Raw genomic sequence first — 20,955 nt, 5'->3', positions numbered from 1 at the left:
CATGTTTTTTTTTAGGATTTTTGTAATTTTCTATTTTCTCTGAGGTGCCTCTGATATAGGGTATGGTGATGGATTTAGAGTAATCCTTGTGGGGCAGGGGTTAATGGCTTCAATATTTTTTTGGATTTTTTTTTGGAGGGTAGCCAATGGCTACCCCCCTTTTTTCATCCTGCATACAGACAATTCGGCCCTTCAGAACACACAATTTACAGACAAAAAATACTAGTTATGGTGATGGAGGGTGGTGGATGGAGATGATTGGTGGTAGGAGTTCAGTGTAGTGGGGGTCCTCCTGCGATGGGTCTTCAGACTCCTTGTGGGTGTAACGAGTAATAATAATAATAATAATAACTAACCACATTCTCAACACTTTCTCAGCCAATGGCTATTCCCCCCCCAAAAAAAAATCCAAAAAATACTGAAACCAGTAAACCACAACCCTCCCCCCCCCCCTCACAACAAGGATTACTCTAAATCCATCACCATACCCTATATCCGAGGCACCTCGGAGAAAATTACAAAAATCCTAAAAAAACATGACTTAACTTCTTGTTACAGACCATATAAAAAATTGGCATCCCTTATCTGCTCTACTAAAGACCAAACCCCCCCCCCCCCCAGACCCACCTGGTGTATACCAGGTCCCTTGCAGCTGTAAGCTGTTCTACTTTGGCCAAACAGGCAGGACAGCAAATATCAGAATTTCAGAGCACAAGGACTACATCCGATTTCACCAATACAGCCACTCTGGTCTTGCTGACCATGCGCTGGATACCTGCCATAGAATACGGTGGAAGAAAGCCAGGATAATACACCGTAGTAAATACAAATATTAAAGGCTTTTTATGGAATCAGCTTCAGCCCTAAGAAACAATCCAAACCTCAACAAATTTGGCTGCATGAGACTACCTCAAATTTGGGAAACCTACATCAGAAGACCTTCAGCCCAATCGCCCAAGAATACCAACAATGCCCACTAGGGGGCACCATCAGGACTTTAGGAGAAATAATAGCTTCCTGCTTCTTCCTCATTTACTGTCTGTTGTGCCTGCGTGCACATGTCTTGTTCTTAAGTTCTTGAAAATGGCAACGTGATGTTGCCGAAATATTGAAGTATATTAAAATTCATTTTAATGTATATCCTAGTTGACGTTGTAATTTCCTTAAATTATCTAGTAAAAAATATAAAAAATATCAATTATCTAATATGAATGAAAATTTAAATTAGGAAAGAAAATGCAAAATATTTATTAGATTCTGATTATTTCCATTGGTTATGGACTAAACTTGCCAATTTACATACTGTGCTGTATTGTATTTGATAACAAAGGACCTTTCACACTGGTAGAATATGCAGTTTTTCCTCGTTAATTATTTAATTTCTCCCTAAAACTCTCCTGAAATAGTCTTCAAGTTTGACCCTTATCTGGTCATTTCCCTGTTTTAATTTCCTGTTTATGGTCCCTAAACTAGATTTCTGATTCCTCTTCCAGATTAGGTTTTCAATATTTTAGCCTCTCATTCACTCCTTCCTACCTAGGCAGTTCTCTTCCTTACTCCCTTCCCCCCCAACACCACGCACAGATAAAGACTCCCTATCTCAACACTCATTTATGCTACTTGTAGTGGACACCTTATACAAACTCATTATACACCCCAGTGTTCTTGTCTAAGTTTATGGCATTTTAATATAACCCTACACACGAAGAAAGTTGCAAAATCTGTAGCACATTGTGTGTGTGTGACCAGGAAGTTAAGGGGAAAGTAAGAATATGTTTCCCGAATGGCTGTGGGTTATATTCTTGGGGGGGGGGAGAGTATGAGAGAGGCTGTTAAAGAGCAGAATCAGATGTAATGAAAGATAAGTTGTTCTAGTACAGGTGACAGTAAATGGATTTTAGTCAGCAGCTGCTCGTGTTCTTACACTTCTTTTTTTAAACTTCAGCTTGTTCTGTAGCTTTCTCAATCCTACCTGTTACCTCAGCATGCCAAGAGAGAGAGAGAGGGAAAGAGAGAGTGTGAATGGGTGATGTATACCAGTAGTATAAACTTCCAGAAGGGAACTATCCTAGGTATGAAGGCCAAATCAACATACCTGGTTAATGCAGGGAGCATAAACAAGTGAGGCTAGCAACCAATTTGTATGATGTCAAGATTAAATGCTCATAGAAACAATACAAAATGTACTTACTCTTAGAAGAAAATGAAGGAATGATGTTGGTCAGTTCAGCGAAATGTTGCCTATCAAAATATCTGTAGAAGAGGTATGAGCAGAATGTCTTGGAGCATTATGAGTGAGGGGTCATTATTACTATTTTCCTGATCCCCATGGAATCACAAGACTCATCGCAGGAGGTCAACACTAGTGAACATAAAGTCTATCATACCTCTCCTTAAAATCATCCAAATTCCGTACATTCACCACCCTCTCAGGCAATGCACATTCCATGCTCGTACCACTCTCCATGCAAAAAAAAAAAAAAAAACTTCTTACCCTTTTACTCACCATCTCCATTTGCAACTTCCAGGGATGGCCTGTTATCCTTGTTTCTTTCCCTTGTTCTACCATGAAAAATATCCTTAGTGTTAATATGATAATAAACCTTCAGCTTAAATGTCTCAATCATATCCCCCTTTGCCTTCTATCCACCAAATTCTGCAGTCCACATGCCCTCAGTCTATCCTCATAATCAAGTGTACAGTCCGGCAATCATTTTTGTTATGTCTCTGCATCCTCTCCAAGGTTACTTTATCTCTTCATATCCTGGTGACCAGATCTGAGTAGAGAAATGCAGATGTGGTCTCATCAAAGCTTTATTATTATTATTATTACAGGCAACTCCAAGGAGTCCTTAGACTCATCGAGGGAGGTCCTAAACATCACGTCAAGAGCTATCCAGCATTTGCAACATATCTATCATACATATCTATCATACAAGGGTGCTTAAGGGTCAAAGCTGTATAACTGAGAGGAGACCTCCTCATAGCCTTTAAAGGAATGCGGAGAACCGACCAGGGGTTCTGACCTAATGTCCAATCCTCACCTTCTCGTGGTGCACCCTGTTGGGTATCTACTTGGATACTGAACGAATGAGGATGGGCTGGCAATTTGGGATTTAGCCGACCTAATTGTATTCTTATTGGTTAAACCAAAATAAAAAATGATGGTACAACATGACAAAATTTCATGCCTGTTGGGACGTCGCCCGGTTAAACAAGGCACCCGTTGTTTTCGCCAGGGAACCAGGGCGAACAGCGAAAAGTCAGCTACTGGAACAAATCTGAAAACACACCCCAACTCAACATCACCAGAGTTAAAGATCGGTACTATCAATGTAAGAAGCCTGAATGGCAAAGAAATGGAGCTAGCTGAGGAATTAGATAAGTACCAGATCGACATAATAGGGGTGACTGAAACAAAAAAGACAAAAACTGGTGAGATCTTTCTGAGCAATAAGCACAAAATGTTATATTCAGGCAATGACAATCAAGGAAAAGAAGGAGTAGCCATAGTATTCAACACAAAATACGAGGCTAATCTTCTTGAATGGCAGTCAGTCTCAAGTAGAGTAATGTGGGCAAATATGAGAATGGGGAACTGGACAATGAGACTTATTTGTGCTTATGGTCCCACAGAAGGTTCTACTAAGGTAGAAGTGGAGGAATTTTTTTAGGCTTTAGAAAAAGCAACTGACACAATGAAAAACGAAAAGTTGGTCCTTGTTGGGGATCTAAATAGCAGAGTAGAAAATGATTGTCAGATATATAAAAATGTTTTGGGAAAATTTGGAGAAAAGAGCAAAGCTAATAATAATGGCAAATACCTGTTGGATTTTTGCTCAGGACTGGTTATTACTAACGCCATGTTCCATCATAAAAACATACAAAAATTCACATGGAGAGAAGAAGCAAAGAATAAGAAGAGTCTCATTGACTATGTTATTGTTGATAGTGATGTTTTCTCCCTGCCGCAGGACACCAGAGTGTACAGAAGATTCAAAATTGGAAGTGATCACCATTTAGTCTTGAGCAGGATAAAATTGAATTTCATGTTGAAAAGAAGAGCATATAAGAGCATAAAAGAAGAGCATATACATTAAAGCAAATAAAAGTCGAACAGCTCTCAGATATTAACTGTAGACTGAAATACACAAAGATTATTGAAGAAAAAATGAGTTTGAGAATAGCAACCAAACCTTGGAGATTCAGCAAGTCCTGAAGAAAACACCAATTGTTTTCTTCATGGCTTAGTCAGCCTGTGCTCTTAGAGAATACAGAGACAAATGTAAGAAAGCCAGAAACACTGTGTAAAACTAGCTGAACAAAAGTCATGGAACGACTTTGGTAAGAACATAGAAAATAAATATTAAGAAGGTGGCAAGATATTTTGTAGGTTGTTGAAGAAGCTCAGAAATGGAGAAAAGAGTGCTGTAAAAATAATTAGAGATGATAAAGGTGACATGAAAACTGGAGAAAACGACATCCTTGAAGTATGGAGTAATTATTTCGAAAAATTGCTAAATGAAACAATCAATGACAGCACAGTAGTAAAAAGCATGCAATCAGGAATGCATATTCATACTTCAAGTCGAAAAAGCTATCAAAAGCCTGAAATGTGGAAAGGCAGCAGGAGTGGATGATATTTGACCAGAATTTCTCAAGTATGGAGGCAGGGCTGCCGAGAGGGGGTAACATCTGAGACGTTTGTCATGGGCCCAGCATCATAAAGGGCCTTAACATTGGGCCCCGACGTGTCACATAACTGTGTTTATAATGCATGGTTTTAATTCTCGCAATAATACAACAATGATAAAGGGTAATGGCATATTGAGAATGATGCTGTGTTTTGTTTTAGACAGATGGCTACACTCTTTAGCTCGCCATGAGTGTCCTGAAGACACTGATTCTCTTGGCGCGGATCGCTGTAGTTATAGAGCGTGATGACGTCAATAGGTGTTCATGCAAGGTTGTTGCAGTCGGCTGAGCTAGCGCTAGCTAGTAATTGCATTCACAGTAATGTTCCCTGCCAGAATGCTTTGTTCTTGTTAGTATTTTGATAGACGAAGGTTTTGTGATTGTTTGTAAAGTGTGCAACTGTATAGTGTAGGCCATGTGCTAAAAAATAATTAAAATTATATTTTAATTTTAAAATATAATTTTAATAATAAAAATTTTAAAATTTTATTATTAAAATTATATTTTTAATAATAAAAATTTGATCAACAGAAATGTATCATCATAAATCTGGAAATCAAAAACGAAAGGAGAAAAGGGATCATGAGAAGTCAAAAGATTGAAAAAACAAACATTTACTACTGAAATATTTGAAAACGGAAGAACACCAATATATTGAAATTTCAAGTTAACAATGTGCTAATAGTTTAACTGCTGACAAAAGTAATAAAGACTCTTCTTCACCTGGACCTGCAGCAGCTAACTCTGAAGTGAACACTGAAATTAGGGAGAATTTAAACCTTGAAGATAAAGAAAAAAAATTTGCTTCGACCTGGAATCAGCACTACAACCAATGCAATTGGTAACAATGATTTAATATATGAAGAATTTATTTCAACTGGAGGCAAAGTTGAAGCGACTACCAACTTAGAAGCTACCAAAGTTATAAATTACGAAGATCCAGGTGCTTGGCTAGATTTCTTTAGTGATATAAATCGGCAATTAATAGTTGTTAAAGGACTAAAATCTGAATCTGAGTTAAATGATATAGTCAAGTTAATGCCAAAAGATTGTAAAAGTAGAGAATTTTATTCATATTTACTTTATTATAAGTTATCAAATGGCCGTTATCAGTTAGTTCAAGACTGGTTATGCTGCAGTTCAAGAAACAAGCCTTGTATTGTGTTACCTGCCTATTATTTAGCAATGATACAAAAAGTAAACTTGTCAGCGATTTAAGTAAATCGGAAGGGTTTTGTCCTCTAAAACAAAAGTGGCAAATGTTATATACATGTTTTCCTGAATCATGAAAAATTGCGATTTCATAAAGAGTACTATTTATCCTGGAGGCAATTAGAACGATCTCTAACTGGTAACAGAGTAAACAACAAAATGGAAAATTTAGTTAATAACAAAACAGTTTTATGAAAAATTTTATGAATTGCTTAAAAGGTTGCTTCATGTAATTTTATTTTTAGCATCTAGAAATTTATTTCGTGGTGCTAATCAAAAAATTGGTAATCCAATTAATGGGAACTTTCTGGGGATATTAGAATTAGTTGCACATTATGATCCCGTACTAAATGAACATTTACAAAAGGTAAAAGAATCTCAAAACACTGGCCAACAACTTCAGGCCCATTATTTATCGTGGCAAACTCTAAATGAATTCATTGACATTTGCAGTAATTTTGTATTAAACAAAATTTTAAGCAAAAGAAATAAGTCTGTTTGTTATTCAATAATTTGTGACCCAACTTCAAATTCGTCACATATCGAACAAAATATTTTAATACCACGATATGTTTTCAGAGATTATAACTCAAAATTGGATAATTCTTCAAAGGTTTATAGAATTTCTTGATTTTTATCATAAAACTGGAGAAGAAATGGCAAAAAAAATTATTAGAACGCTTCAATCAATTAGAAATCGACATAGAAGACTGCAGAGGTCAGGGATATGACAATGTTGCAAATATGAGTGGAAAAATAAAAGGTGTTCGGTCTTTTATTCCCCATGTGCAGCACATTCACTGAATGTAGTGGGCGTAAATGCAGCTAAATGTTGTTTGTAAAGTACAATATATTTTGGAAACTTGGAGCATTTATTTGCATATTTTAGCTCAAGCCCAATGAGATGGCAAATTTTATTAGAAAAAACTGGCTGTTCTCTTCATGGTCTATCTCAAACTCGCTGGAGTTGTAGAATCGATGCAGTTCGACAGGTTGCTCAGAAGCTTCCAAGTATTTTAAAAGCTTTAGAGGATGTAATTTTGACTTGGAAATTATCAAAGTATTAAAACTGACGGCCGCCATGTTGAACATAATCACTACATGTGGAGACAATTTCTCTAATACTGAGATTCTAAAATCCTAACTAAATATGACACAATTAAAAAAAAAAAACATCAATTCGAATAGTGCAAACTTAAAAATCAGTATTGTTACAAAATAAACACAATAATATCTTTCCTTACTACTAATACTTACCTTTTTTTAACAGCTCACGTCATTCATTGCATCTGCCTTTGCACATTAGCAGCACCCCCCCCCCCCAAGGGGGGGGCATTGTGGGTGATGGAAAGACTAAATGTCCATAGAAACAATACAAGATGCTCTTACACTCTTAGAAGAAAGTGAAGGAATGATGTTGGCCAGTTCAGTGAAATGTTGCCCATGAAAATATCTATAGAAGAGGTATGAGTGAAATTGTCTTGGAACATTGAGTAAAGGGTCATTAATTAACTTGATTGCCTTCTTCTGAATAGCATCAAGCTTGTTCTCTGGTTGGTAGCCTGTTTATAGGATGACATTCTGGGCTGAACCTGAAAAAAAGCACTTTTGAACCAAGGACTTATTTAAAGACCCATGCAGTATTCATTCAACTATGCTTTGCAGGTGTCCTTACTCAACTGTGTTTACATTGTTAAATTTGACATTTACCAAACCAGTACATAAATCTCTTTATGGTCTTTATTTTTAAAGAATAAGAAAAAAATATATTAAATGATATTTCTAAAGTCAAATAAAAAGATAGTTTTGGTGTATATTTGGAACAGTTGCTGCAGAATTGGTTAGTGTATTATTTTATGTATTTCTTGTATATATTTTCAAATAAAAGACACACATGTTTTCAATTAATTATTCATGAAAGATTTTTTTAAATTTATGCTACTTTTTAGTTTATAATAACCTAAAAATAATGAATTCCTTCTATAAACATAAAGACATACATAAATATACTTGGGCAGCAAGAGGATGGAAATCAATATTAGATTACTTCATATTAAATGAAAAGACATCAAAATTTTCACTAGATGTTAGAGTTCGCAGAGAACATGAAATAAGCAGTGACCACTTCCTTGTTAAAGGGGTCTGACAGGGATGTCCCCTCTCAGCAACTCTTTTTAATATCTACTTAAATGAAATAATAATAAAATGGAATAAAAATTTACATCAAGGAATTAAACTTTCTCCTACAGTTAACTTAAACACTCTCCTCTTTGCCGACGACCAAATAATAATTACAAATTCTGAAGATAACTTACAGAAAGCTATTTTAGATCTAAATGAGATATCTAAAGATTATGGTATGATAATATCAACAGAAAAATCAAAAACTATGGCCTTTAAAGGACAAGATCCAGCAAGAACTAAAATAGTAATAGATAACAAGATCTTAGAACAGGTGAATTCATTTAACTACCTAGGATGTATGATCACATATGAAAAAGATATAAACGTAAAAATTGCAAAACATTTAAAAATAACAGGTGTAATTAACTCTATACTTAAACCAAACCTAGTTCAAAAACAAACCAGGCTAAAAGTATACAATACATTAGCCCTACCAGTCTTAATGTATGGAAGCGAAATCTGGACAATAAAACAAAAAGACAAACAAAGATTAACAACAGCAAAATTGAAGTTTATGAGAAAAACTGCAATGTATACCCTATTTGATCACAAAAGAAACGAAGATATTATGAAAGAATTAAACCAAGAACCAGAAATAGAAAAAATTAAAAAATATAAACATAAATGGATGGAACATGTTCAACGAATGAAAACAGAAAGATTACCAAAACAAGCCTTAAAGTACTAGCCATTAGGAAAAAGAAAACTAGGACATCCTCTTAAACGATTCAACGATGACCTCTAAGGCCGGAACAGGCCATGCTAGGCCTAAATTCTTGATACGCGTGATGATGATGATGCTACTTTTTAAGTAAAAATCATTTTTAACAGGATGTTTTGAGGTGATTAGTTCTTTGATTTCTTTAGGTCATTTGTGAAAAGATCTCTTATTAAATGATTAGTTTTGTTATGAATAGTCCACTGGATTACTATCTAACTGGGTATAAGTTGACATCACTAAGTAGCTCATTCATCTATAATGCTACAATCACATTCCTTTATCTGCTTTTAGTATTAAGATGTTCTCATTCTTTTGAAGATCCTGAGGTTTTGAATGAATAAGAATGGCTGCTGTTCTTATACATAAGTTGTCTGCAGAATCTTTCTGTATTTTATACAAGTTCTTGACATTTCAACTTTAGGAATCAATGTGCTTGGGAGATATAGCAAAATTAAACCCTTTGGATAATGTATTATGTTCTGTTTGAGAGAGAGAGAATACGTGAAGAAAGATTGATTACTATTTTATCTTTTGGTAACATTGCTTGTTGATGGATTTTTTTCTTCCACAAGATTGGTAAATTTTTTCTCTTTAAATGATCTCTTTTTTTTTTTCTGCTTTAATTGAGGTTTGAGGTTAGCCTGTCTATTAAGTTCTTTAAATCTGTTGATAGGTGTAGTGCAGTACAGTCATATAGATATTTGTCCATTTCTGCTAAAACAAATCAAGTGTTAAAGATATTCTTTCTTGCAGAAGTGGTAGTGAAACTCTGTTTTAGATAGCATTCGATTTCTTTGTTCTAAAATTGATTTTTCATTCTTAAAAACTTTGGGTTAATTTCATTTTCTCAGCACATTTTAAAGAATTTCAGCCTGTTAAGAAATCTTTTCTGTTTAATGTTCATTTTTTCAAATTTGCAAACTTGGCAAAATAAAGATTCATCATGAGTACATATTAATGAATTAAGGTTTCCATAGCTTGATTTATATCTATGCTTTTGTATCTAGGGAGCTTTTGTATCCATCTGCAACTTTGCTGGTAAGAAATTACTAATTAATAGCTAGCTTCATACAATATTTTTGTGTACTTCTTCTGATTAAAATCAAATAGAAAAAGAAAGCTATGCACAGAGAGATTTCTGAATTAATAACTGTCATCATTCAAATTAAACTTGGACTAGATGTTGAAATTTGTAATGAGATGTTAGATTTGTGGCTCATTATTGCAGCATGCTGTAACCTTAATGGAAACTTTAGCTGGGTAATATGTACTCATGTTGAGGCTTTATTTCATGAAGTTTCAAATTTGAAAACTTGCATATTAAGCAGAAAAAATTTCTTAACAGACTGAAATTCCTTATAATGTGCTGAGATAACATCCTGTTATTCCGTATACGCATGATGTCTAAAAATATACAAGGAGGGTTTTCCACTTAGACCTATTGGTTTTCCACTTAGACCTAATATTAATCCTCACTTCTGTCTCCACATGTAAGAAAAACATCAACATATATAAAATACTCGAAAGACTTTATAAACAAAATAAAAGGCATTAAACTGGATTCCACAGACATCATCACAAGTTTGGAAGTCACAAGCCTGTTTACCAACGTTCCAAGAGAAGATATTTTCCCACCTGATACTGTAAAACTTTTTAAACATTGTATAGAGAACACTTTCTTCATTATTATTTCACCGAATTTGACAAGTATATACACGGAGACATTTAAACAAACAGTCATCAATATGTGAAACACAAAACCAAGACTCTGGCTTATGTATATCAACATCTTGGTCATTTGGCCAGGCTCAGAAGAAACTCTCCAGAAGTTTACAGAATTCCTTAACTAAAAAAACAAAAAAAAAATTCAATTTACATTAAAAGTAGTAAATATCAGATTCCCTTCCTTCCTACATGTTCTCATCTCAGCAGAAAATCATGGCAATCTTTCACTTGAAGTCTGCAGAAAAAGCTCAATACTGGACAATGTATACATAGAACATCATGCCACCCTGGCACAAAAACGAACATCAAAACTCTTGAAGATAGGGCCATTGCAATATCCAGCAGTGATGAAAGAAAAAGAAATGGGATATCTTAAGGACATTCTCTTAAAATAGATGCAATCTTAGAACTATCAGTACATCTTAAATATATCATCACATATTCCAGAGCATATATAACAACAAGATAACTATCAAGATGCTGTTTCTTCACCTTACTTTAAAAATACCATAGATAAAATAGTGAAAGCTTTAAAACAATAAAACTTAAAAGTTGCCTTTCAACCACTACAAAAAATATCCATGATGCTAAGATCACTCACACAGCCTCACCTGCATCTTAAATAGAAGCAACTGATATTATTATTTAGCCGACCAAATTGTATTCTTATTGGTTAAACCAAAATAAAAAATGATGGTACAACATGACAAAATTTCATACCAGCTGGGGCGTCGCCCGGTTAAACAAGGCCCCCATTGTTTTCGCCAGTGAACCAGGGTGAACAGCGAAAAGTCAGCTACTGGAGCAAATCTGAAAACAAACCCCAACTCAACATCACCAGAGTTAAAGATCGGTACTATCAATGTAAGAAGCCTGAATGGCAAAGAAATGGAGCTAGCTGAGAAATTAAATAAATACCAGATCGACATAATAGGGATGACTGAAACAAAAAAGACCAAAACTGGTGAGATCTTTCTGAGCAATAAATACAAAATGTTATATTCAGGCAATGACAATCAAGGAAAAGGAGTAGCAGCCATTGTATTCAACACTAAATACGAGGCTAATCTTCTTGAATGGCAGTCAGTCTCAAGTAGAGTAATGTGGGCAAATATGAGAATGGGGAACTGGACAATGAGACTTATTTGTGCCTATGGTCCCACAGAAGGTTCTACTAAGGTAGAAGTGGAGGAATTTTTTGAGGCTTTAGAAAAAGCAACTGACACAATGAAAAAGGAAAAGTTGGTCCTTATTGGGGATCTAAATAGTAGAGTAGGCAATGATTGTGAGACATACAAAATATTTTGGGAAAATTTGGAGAAAAGAGCAAAGCTAATAATAATGGCAAATATCTGTTGGATTTCTGCTCAGGACATGGACTGGTTATTACTAACACAATGTTCCAACATAAAAATGTGCACAAATTCACATGGAGAGAAGAGGCAAGGAATAAGAAAAGTCTCATTGACTATGTTATTGTTGATAGTGATGTTTTCTCCCTGGTGCAGGACACCAGAGTGTACAGAGGATTTGAAATTGGAAGTGATCACTATTTAGTCTTGAGCAGGATAAAATTGAATTTCATATTGAAAAAATTTAATATTGAAAACAAGTGTTCTCAGCCAGGTTGGCAGCAAAACGACCCAGAGGAAGACCAAGATAAATATGGATTGATACGGTACAAAGTGCCTTAGACGATAGAAATATAAGATCTGATAATGTTGGAGTCTTGACAAGTAACAGACTGATTTGGAGGAAAATTGTAGATAAGAAGTTAGTAATGATATAATTTTTTCATGTAGTACTATCATATCCTGTATACCCCTTGTGGGTACATGGCAGGAATTTGATGATGATGATATTATTATTATTCAGAAGAAACTCTCCAGAAGTTTACATAATTCCTCAAAAAAAAAAAAAAAAAAAAAAAAAAAAATTCAGTTTACATTAAAAGTAGTAAAAATCAGATTCCTTTCCTCGTTGTCATCTCAACAGAAAATCATGGCAATCTTTCACTTGATGTCTGCAAAAAAATCTCAATACTGGACAATGTATACAAAGCACATCACGCCACCCTGGCACAAAAACGAACATCATCAAACCTCTTGAAGATAGGGCCATTGTAATATCCAGCAGTGATAACAAAAAAGAAAGACCTCCAAGGAGTCTAAAGATTCATCGAGGGAGGATACTTACTCTACGACTCTCCGTCTCCACCACATCATCTACACCAACACCATCTACTGCCCACCACCACTAGTATTTTCACAGGCAATCACAGACATCCATTCCCATGGCAGGATTCAAACCTGCATCTTTTGGCTGGAGAGCAGATATGCTAACCACTCAGCAAACCAGGCTGGCATAGTTGGCTGGGAGAGTGCATAAAATCTGTACCTGTAGCATTTGTTATTTGGATGACAGACGGGTCGATATGAAGAAATCTGTCAAAAAGGAGTGGCATTTCACACCACCAAAGAAATATACCTAGTAAATTAACCACTTAGTTAGCTGCCATACATAGAATTCAACACTTATGTTTGTAGATTTAAGGAAGCAAACAAAACGACGCAATGTCCTACTCAGTGCAATAAAATCAAAGGTCATCTTAAATGAATTATGGGCAGCATATATAAAAGATTTGCATATTAATGAATTAGGCGATGGGAGAAGTTATACAACACACTGCAGCAATGAGCTATGTCTCTAACATTTCATTATGAATTTCAACATCTAGTTCAAGTTTACTTTGAATAATGACAGTTGTTAATTCAGAAATCTCTGTGTGAATGCCTTTTTTCCTATTCATTTTAAACTAAAGTACATGAAATCTGAAGAATTGCTATTTAATAACTAGTTTCAAATGTTGTTTGAAATATTAAATAGTAATTTCTTACCAACAAAGTTGCATGTAGTCCTTAATATCTGTTCCATGAGAGAATGCACCAGTCAACATTTAAATATACTAATAACCTTGGAGTTCCTATCCAAAATTCCTATTCTAACTTCCTATCTACAATTTTCCTCCAAATCAGTCTGTTACCTGTCAAGACTCCAATATTATCAGATCTTATATTTCTATCTTCTAAGGCACTTTTTTACTGTATCAGTCCACCTATATCTTGGTCTTCCTCTGGGTCTTTTTCCTGCCAACCTGGCAGAGAACACTTGTTTTGCTAATCTTTCCTCTCCCATTTTGTTTAAGTGACCATACCACCTGAGATTAACTCTGCTAACACATTCCTGGATGCTAACAATGTCAAGTTCTTTCCTAATATCCTCTTTTTTAATACAATATTTCCATTGATGTCATCTGTTCTCGTCTCTCTGATCTTTCTCAGGACTCTCATATCTGTGGGGTCTAGTCTTTGGTCAAGTGTTTTACTTTTGACCCAGCTCTCAGATCCATAAGTTAAAACTGGTTTGAACACTGTCTTGTATACAGCTAATTTAGTGTTTTGGCTAATTTCTCTCTTATTCCATATAAATTTATTCAGTTGACTTCCTACCATATATACCAGCTTTGTTGATTCTCTTGTCTATATCCATATTTAACTTGCCATCTTCACTAAAAATCATGCCTAAGTAGCTGAAATGTTTTACTTGTTCTATAAGTTCTCCATTCAATGCTTCTGCCTATTTTCATTGTCTTTGTCTTGTTATTGCTTACCTTCATACCATATCTATTACAACAGTTATTCAATTTAGTCAGGGAATCTTGCAGACTTGTAGCGGATTTATTTAGAAATATAACATCATCTGCATAAAGCAAAGAGCTGAGATTAACATCTTCAATTATGATATCAGGTTTAATACTACTTTCCTTCATAATGTGATCCATATAGATAATGAATAACAGACAGGATAATGTACATCATTGTCTGACACCAGATTTAACATTAAACCACCTTCCTGTACGTCCTTCAATTCTAACTGCTAAAGATTTAGTTCATGTAAGACGCAAAGTTGCCATTAGTTATAATTCATTGCTGTTCAGAATAATTTTGTTTTATTTATGTTAACTCTTCAGGTGAAATACGTATTACTGGTAGATAACTGTGCCAGGAAGTGAAATATCTCAGTGAGAATTTTACTCTGCATTAATCTTCATACATCATGTCTTTATCTTTTAGCAGTGAATAAATGTGAAAAGAAGATGACAACAGATTTATCAAATAGTTATCTATGTCAGGAAGAAAAAAAGCTCAGAACACTAGTGGAAGCATGGCATTCATTTGCTTGTGGTATGACAGATGTAGATAACAATCTGGTTAGTATTATATGAATGATCTTTTATGAAAAACAAAATTATCATGAAAATATGGATATCAGCTTCAGAATGCTTGATATTGTCACCAAATTAAATGTATTGTAAAAAAGGCTAATATTAAATTTTAAGAAAGTAATTTAATTAGTTTGTTGCTATTAGAATTACTACCGAAGCATCTAAGTCATTGAGGGTATTGTATTATGTCTATTAATTGTTTGTCCATTTTGGCCAGTTTGCCTGTTTTGCAAGGTGGAAAACCTGAATTTCTAGGAAGAAAAATCTTGCAACTCTCATTTGAGACAAGCTTACTCACCTTGTTGAAAAGCAGCGATAAATGTTTCTTCATGTCCTAGTGGCATTTGTATCCAGGTTTTCCATCTGAATGATAATCATTTAGTTAGCTATTTAAACTACTTATTTTTAAAAATATCAGTTAAACACTGCATCATTTATCATCATCATGATCAGTTTCTTGATATATATATATATATCATCAAGGGATGTTCAGAATACTCTGACAATAGTACATGATTAAGTTCACATTATTACTAATCTACTGTCAACAGTTGTCCTCCAAATTAGCCTAATACTCGTCAACACTCCAATGTTATTGTATTGGATATTTCATGCTTCTAGGGCACTTCCAACTGAATCAATCCATCTAGATATTGGTCTTCCTCTGGGTATTTTTCCTGCCATCTTGGTGTCAAACATCTGTTTTGCTAACCTTTTCTCTCCCATTCTGTTGAAGTGACCATACCATCTTAGATCAGCCCTACTCACACATTCTTGAATACTTACAATATCATGTTTCTTCCTAATATCTGTATTTTTAATGATTCTGCCAGTTTTTTCTGCCAAATTTTTCACAGAACTCTCATATCCATAGTCTTAGACCCAACTCTCAGATCCGTAATTTAAAACTGGTTTGAAGAATGTCTTGTATACTTCTAGTTTAATGTTTTGGCTAATTTCACTCTAATTCCATATAAATTTATTCAGCTGGCTTCCCACCATACCAGTTTGGCATATTCTGTTGTTTGTTTCCAAATTTAATTTGCCAACTTCACTAAAAAATTATGCCTAAAGAGCTGAAATATTTTACTTGTTTCTGTAGGCTCTCCATTGCAAATGCAGCAAAAGTTTTCTATATTCCTGCCTATTTTCATAATTTTGGTCTTTTTTATCGCTGATGTTCATGCCAAATTTGTTACAGGTGTTATTCATTTTAGTTTGAGAATCCTGGAGACTTGCACCAGATGTGTTTGTAACATCTGCATAAAGCAAAGAGCTAAGTTTGATATCTCTGATTTTAACATCATGTTTAATTCCATTCGCTTTAGTAATGTGATCCATATAGATGATAAATAAGAGTGGAGATAATGTGCATCCTTATCTTACACCTGATTTTACTTCAAACCATCTTCCTGTATTTCCTTCATTTCTAATCACTGATTACAAATATAGACCACTGGTGTCCAAAAGCTGAGGATGAAATCCATTTTTACCTGTATATGAAAACATTTTCATGACATTACAGCCAAATGTGGACCTAAATTTATTGCCAGCACACTAATAAATTATATTACACAAAAAATGTACTCCTTAATATGTACTCCTGTTTGCATTCTTCTTGAATATTTTCTACTACTGTTCTGTCACCGCTTGTTTCATTTAAGTCTTTCAAAATAATTACTCCTGACATCTAGAATATCTTTATATTCCATTTTCGTGTCACTTCTGTCATTCTTGATTCAATTTGATATTTTAGTTTACATCCACTATACATTTTGCTGTTATGTCCTTAGTCATGCTCTTTCTCCTCCTCCAGCTTGATCTTTATCAGTCTGTAGGCTTTTTTTCCTTCTGAGTCAAAACTATAAGGACTCTTTGGGTTCTTCTTGTGGATTATTAATGACTTGGGCTTTCTTTTCAGCTATAGTTTTATTTACATATATTTCTTTCTGCACCTCATTTATCTTACTACTATGCTTCTTTCTTTCTCTGTAAATGATCCTTCCTTAGTTAAATTGAAGATGGATGTTACTAGTTTTGGAATACTTCTTGACATTCTTTTCCATTTTCATTGTTAATATCATTGTCTCTCTCTCTCTAGTTCAATATATTTATTACTTTGCTTTAAAGCTATTTACTGATTGACATCCCATTTAACTTTATTTTATTCTTAGTTCTGTGACTTTGCAATAATGCTTAACATGCTTAAGTTTGTTTCAAGTGAATATCCATGACTAGTATTCTATTCTGGCTTGTTAGATTATTGTCAGACACCATCTTTAAAGTTCTTGACATATTTCATTTTTCTCTGATCAGCATTATTATTATTATATGAGACCTCCAGGGAGTCAAGAACTCATCGAGGGAGGCAATAGATCACTCAAACCAGTTGTCATATCTTCCCTTAAATTCATTCATGCCAGATGTATTCACTATCTCTAAAGGCAAACTATTCCACTCACTCACTACTCTGTGAGAGAAAAACCTAACTCTTACCCTTTTCTTGACTGTGAACAAACTTAACTTTTATGGATGTCCCCTTGTTCTCTTCCCACCTTCCATATAACAAAAAATTTCATCAGACAATATTCTATAGCATCCATTCAAAAGTTTATAGATATCATATCACCCCTCTTTCTCCTATTAACCAGTCTGTAATCTGGATATAATCTTTGTAACTATTCTTTGCACCTTTTCCACAGATTATTTATCCCCATGGAACCTAGGAGACCAAATCCGCGTACAAGAATCCAAGTGTGGTTCTTATCAAGGCCTTATATATAGAGGCAAAGTGACTTCCTTATCCTTACATGTCAAGGATTGCTTCAACATTGTAGTTATTCTCTGAGTTGTATTCGCAACTTTTGCTATGTGACCTTTGAACTTCAAATTCCTATCCACCATTATGCCAAGATTCCTAGGCTCATCAATTTCTTGTAGCATAACCCTGCTAATATAATATGCTGTTGGAAATTTCATCATGCCAAAGTGCATAACTTTATACTTACTTGCATTAAACTGACAGCCATTTTTGTTTGTCCAAATTTCCTGCCTATTCAAAACATTTTGTAAGTGCTGGATATCAGTAGCATCTCTGATTACTCTACCTATCTTTACATCATCAGCAAACAGTTGCACATCTCCTGTTAGACCCTTCCTAATGTCATTAATGTATACATTGAACAACAGTGGCCCAAGGACCAAACCTTGAGGTACATCACTGGTCACTTAAATCTGGCAAATTTATACCCACCATATACCACTTTTTGATATCTGTCTGTCAATCATCCACTGATCTAAGTCAAGGGTTTATATTCTAATCCCATATTCTCCAGTTTATGCAACAGCCTTTTGTGTGGTATCCTATCGAATGCCTTAGTAAAATTCAACATTATCATACTGTATTCATTCCCTTTATCCAACTTGTCTGTAACATTGTTATAAAATATGAGCAAATTGCTAAAACATGACCCTTCTCTAGTTCTATAACATATTTTATAAGATAACTACATCAAAGTTATATTCTGTTTTGAGGTAGTTATTTTATTTTATTTATTTTCACTAGAGCTCAGGCCAGTAGATAACCATTGATCAAATCATTCTCTCTTAAGCATACTACTATGTGAAATGTAATATGGCTTGTCTCTGTGTGTATGTGTGTGTGTGTGTGTGTGTGTGTGTGTGTGTGTGTGTGTGTGTGTACTCAAGATGATGACCTTAATATGAAGGTTGAAACATAGGGAAATTAAAATAATTTCTAACACAGTTGTAGTCTCCATAATTTGTCTGAAATGAATGCTGATCACTGTTTAACACTAAAGGAAAGGAACAAATACAAGATGTTATATTCAGGAAATCCAGGGAAAAGGAGGAGTAGCCACTATTAGCATTCAACACTAAATATTAAGATTACCTTCTTCAATGACAGGCAATATCAAGTAGAGTGATGTGGACAAATATTTGATATTTGTCCACAAATATTGGGGAAATTGGACAACAAGACTATTTGTGCATATGGTCCTACAGAAGGTTCTACTAATCATTTCCTACTTTAGATGGAGTAGGAAATATTTAGATCTCTAGCAAGGATCAACTTTTCCTTTTTTGTTGTGTCAACTGCCTTCTCTAATGGCTCAAAAAATTCCTCCACTTCTTTAGTAGAAGAAAAAAAACGGAGGAATTTTTGGGAGAAAAATTTGAAGAAAAGAGCAAAGCTAATAATAATGGTAAGTACCTGCTAGATTTTTGCTCAGGACATGGACTAGTTATTACTAACACCATATTCCAACATAAAAATGTGCACAAATTCGCATGGAGAGAAGATGCAAGAAATGAGAAAAGTTTCATTGACTATGATGTTATTTGTTGACAGTGAAGTTTTCTCACTCATTCAGGACACAAGTACACAGGATTTGAAATAGGAAGTGATTACCATTTATTTTCAAGCAGGTTAAAATTGAATTTCATATTGAAAAGAAAAATGTATAAGAAAGTTTTTTAAAATGAATCAAAGTTGAGCATCTTTCAGAGGTAAATGAAGACTAAAATATACAAACATTATTCAAGAAAAAAAATGAAAGATTTTGATAAAAAGAACCAAACCTTGGAGATTCACTGGCAAACCCTGAAGAAAACATTGATTCAGTGAGAGAGGCATGTGGTGAGGTTATCTGCTAGGATTTAAAAAAAAAATAAAAAATCTGAACTCCATGGTTGACTCGAGAAAGAGGTAGTCAAGGAAAAGAAGAAAGTTTATTTCAAGTTCCTGGCAAGTAAGTCAGCTTGTGCTCCAAGAGAATACAGAGAAAATGTAAAAGCAAAGCACTGTGTAAAACTAGCTAAACAGAAGTCATGGGAAGACTTTGTGAGAACATAGAAGTAAATATCAGAAAGGTAGCAAAATATTCTGGAGACTGTTGAAGAAGCTTAGAATTGGAAGAAAGAGTACTGTAAAATGAAACAGGGATAAAAACTTAAAATGAAGTTTTCTAGAGGTCTGGAGTAATTACTTAGAAAGATTAATAATAAAACAATCAGTGGCAGCACAGTGGTAGAAAACACTCAACAGGAATGCAGTCAGGAATACATATCGATACTTGAAATAGAAAAAGCCATCAAAAACCTGAAGTGTGGAAAGACAGCTGGAGTAGATGATATTGGTGAGATTGGAGACGTATAATACAGAAATGGGTGTTGATAACAGCAGTATTCTCTGATTATCAGAATGGGTTTGTTAAAGGAAGATAATGTTTTAACTAACCCAGGTGCTAAAATAGGTTCACACCATAACCTTGTTGTGTCTACTTTAAAAATTAAACTAAAACACATTTCTAAAAACAATCATACTGAAAGACTTGACAGCTCTGAATATATACATGACAACATAATGGTGTATAACTCAGAAATTATTGTTATTATTAATATTACATAACGCCTCCAGGGAGTTCCAAAAGACTCATCGAGGGAGGGCACCTACTCTACACTCACCGTCTCCACCACTCCATTAGCCATAACTACCATCATCACCTACACAATGGCATCTACTGCTGACCACCACCACCACTATTTTCACAATCACAAACTTCCATGCCCACAGTGGGATTCGAACCCGCAGCCTTTTGGCTGGAGACCGGATACACTAACAACTCTGCCAACAAGGCCGGAAAATTAGATCTTGTAGGATAAATCAAGAAATTAGATCCTGTAGGATATAAAACAGAAGACTATATATACTTTGCAACACAGAGGAAATTGAAAACAGATGGTCAAATTTTAGAAGTGCAGTATATGAGACAGCTAACAAGATTATTCCAAAAATTAAATACAATAAGAAAAAAACCCTGGATGACAGAATCAATATTAGAACTTATGAATGAAAGACAAAAAAAGAGAATTACACAACTGCATTTAATACTGTTGTGTGCTCTGACAAATAAAAAGAAAAATTTCAACCATAATCTTTGTATAAAAGATGAAAATGAAAAAATGCTACTAGAGACTAAAGATATCTTAAAAAGATGGAAAAAATATGGAAAATAAACTGCTTGACTCTGATCGTACAGATGCACCAGATATACAAAGTATGGATGGTGAACCAATTACATTTGAAGAAATAGAATATGCTCTAAGTCAT

The 20,955-nt window shown here is 34.5% G+C and overlaps 1 protein-coding gene across 5 annotated transcripts in view; it reads left to right on the top strand.

The window, feature by feature from the left end:
• The window catches only part of LOC150096283 (bridging integrator 3-like), a 185,066-nt gene that overhangs the window by 79,237 nt on the left and 84,874 nt on the right, over positions 1 to 20,955 (top strand). For 4 of the 5 annotated variants that reach the window (XM_090409316.1, XM_090409312.1, XM_090409313.1 and 1 more), the window contains exon 6: positions 14,671 to 14,807. In XM_090409316.1, coding sequence (XP_090265442.1) covers positions 14,671 to 14,807 — 137 coding nt within the window. The remainder of the gene's footprint in view (positions 1 to 14,670; positions 14,808 to 20,955) is intronic. The other variant, XM_090409317.1, reaches the window with a different exon arrangement.

The sequence above is a fragment of the Typopeltis vanoorti genome, chromosome 19 (genome assembly GCF_054136105.1).
Source record: "Typopeltis vanoorti isolate ZY-2024b chromosome 19, IOZ_Tvanoo_1.0, whole genome shotgun sequence".
Taxonomy (NCBI): Eukaryota; Metazoa; Arthropoda; class Arachnida; order Uropygi; family Thelyphonidae; genus Typopeltis; species Typopeltis vanoorti.
This window is presented reverse-complemented; position numbering and strand designations above follow the sequence as displayed.